This window comes from Pleurodeles waltl, chromosome 10 (genome assembly GCF_031143425.1).
Source record: "Pleurodeles waltl isolate 20211129_DDA chromosome 10, aPleWal1.hap1.20221129, whole genome shotgun sequence".
In the NCBI taxonomy this organism is placed as follows: domain Eukaryota; kingdom Metazoa; phylum Chordata; class Amphibia; order Caudata; family Salamandridae; genus Pleurodeles; species Pleurodeles waltl.
This window is the reverse complement of record NC_090449.1, coordinates 53,784,307-53,786,442: the sequence shown is the minus strand read 5'-3', so window position 1 is coordinate 53,786,442 and position 2,136 is coordinate 53,784,307. Positions and strand designations below refer to the sequence as shown.

Genomic DNA, 2,136 nt, shown 5'->3' with positions numbered 1-2,136 from the left:
CTACACAGGACGTATATCTTAAATATTTGTAGATGTGGTGCTAGGAATAGTAAATCAATAGTTCCCTGAATACACTTATCTTTGAGTATTTTGTCCCTCTGAATTATGTCCTAGATATTAATATACCACAATACTTTTCATGGCAAAATTCTGTAAAACATTCATTGTACAGCAGAGAAAGTTTTAAAAGTTTTAAACTATGGGCTTGATTTAGATATTGGCGGATGAATTACTCCATCACAACGGTGACTGATATCCAGTCCGCTGAAATCTAAAGTCCATAGGATATAATGGGATTTAGATTTCAGTGGATGGGATATCCATCACCGTTGTGACAGAGTAACTCATCCGCCAATATTTAAATCAGGCGGTATGTCTTAGCATAATATATTGAAGTTGAAGAGGGCCCATCCAGTACAAAAGCCTATGCCAGACATCACACATGCTTTTGCCCTGGAGGTGAGAGCAGCAGCACAAGCAGCACCATAACCTAATAAATATGGAGAGTCCCTTCACTTGCCTTGTAATGCAATGAGGTGCAGCATTGATGGTTGCTGTGCTGCATTAAAATGTTGCATCTGTTTGGGAATGGTAGTGTTGATCATTAATGATCATTTGCCCATTTGTCCACAGGCCAGCAATGATTTCAACAGCAAGGAGGGAGGAACATGCTGTATTTTTTCAGGAAAATGTATTTCACTGCTATCTCATCTACAACATAATGAACATCTATGTCAAGGTTCATATCTTTCTTCTGAATCTGTTTAAAAACACAATTCAAGGCTTCTTGAGTCCAGTAAAGCATTTTATGTTAATTCTATCACATAAATTGGTACACATTTATCAAAACTTCACCTTTGCCTTTGAAGTTTGTGAAACTGACTCCTCAGTGCTTCCTTCACTTGCTTATTCCTGAGGCTGTAGATGAATGGGTTGACCATGGGGGCCACAATTGTGTACATCACGGTCATCACTTTGTCCTTCTTGAGTGAGTAGCTTGATGTAGGCCGGATGTAGTTAAAAACTAAGGTGCCATAATATAAAGTGACAACCGTTAAGTGGGAGACACAAGTGGAGAAGGCCCGGCGCCGCCCTTCCTTTGTTGCCATGTTTAAAATGGTATATATGATACGAACATAGGAGACAATAACAGTCATCACGGCGACAAGTGTGCATAAAGAAGACTCTGTTAGGATAAGCAGCTCATTGGTTGTGGTGTCAGAGCAGGAGAGCTTCAGCAGTGGAGGAATATCACAGAAGAACTGCTGGAGCTGGTATGGTCCACAAAAGGACAAGTTAGATATCAGCACTGTGTGTAACAGGGAATGAAAGAAGCTGAATCCCCAAGAACTAGCTGCTAGAGTGGTGCAAATTCTAGTGCTCATGAAATTGGCGTAACGAAAGGGATGACAGATTGCCACATACCTGTCTATTGCCATCACTGCTAAAAGGAAAAACTCTGTGGAGACTAAAAAGGCAAAACAGTACAATTGTACAATGCAAACATGGAAGGAAATGGTCTTTTCTCCCGTGATGAGACAGTACAGCATTTTGGGGACGATAACTGTAGTCATACAGATGTCAAGAATGGAGAGGTTTACCAGGAAGAAGTACATTGGTGTATGAAGCTTAGAGTCAGACAATACTAGGATGCTGATGACTGCATTTCCACCTACTGCAATCATGTAAATTGCTAGGAAGAGCCAAAACAGGGCTATCTGCTGTCTAGGCTCATCAGTGAGTCCAAGCAGGATAAATTCCTTCCTCGTGGTTTGGTTGCTTTGTTTTCTGTATTCCATCGAATCTGCCAGAACAGACAACATTTAAATAAGTAACATGTGAAAACAAAGAAGCAAGAGAATGATTTATGTATATTTTACATGTATCAAACTATTTTAGATCCCTTTTGGCTTTGGTATAAAATACCAAAGTATGTATGTCCCGCATAGCTCTCAATGTACCGTGGCCTTTATTTAAACACGACCAAATACTCATTTCAGCCCAATGTATTGCAATGTAATATTCAAGTAGAATATTAATTTCAAACTCAGAGGACTCGCACACCCTTTTAATTTCACACGTTGGGAGTTACATGGATCAGGGCGGTTGCAGAACTTGTAATGCATCTTCCTCCAT

The 2,136-nt window shown here is 40.0% G+C and overlaps 1 protein-coding gene across 1 annotated transcript; it reads right to left on the bottom strand.

The window, feature by feature from the left end:
• Positions 1–851: 851 nt before the first annotated feature.
• On the bottom strand, positions 852–1,799 carry LOC138262367 (olfactory receptor 5V1-like). The gene has a single exon (XM_069212265.1). The coding sequence runs from the start codon at positions 1,797–1,799 to the stop codon at positions 852–854; it is 948 nt and encodes a 315-aa protein (XP_069068366.1).
• Positions 1,800–2,136: the final 337 nt, after the last annotated feature.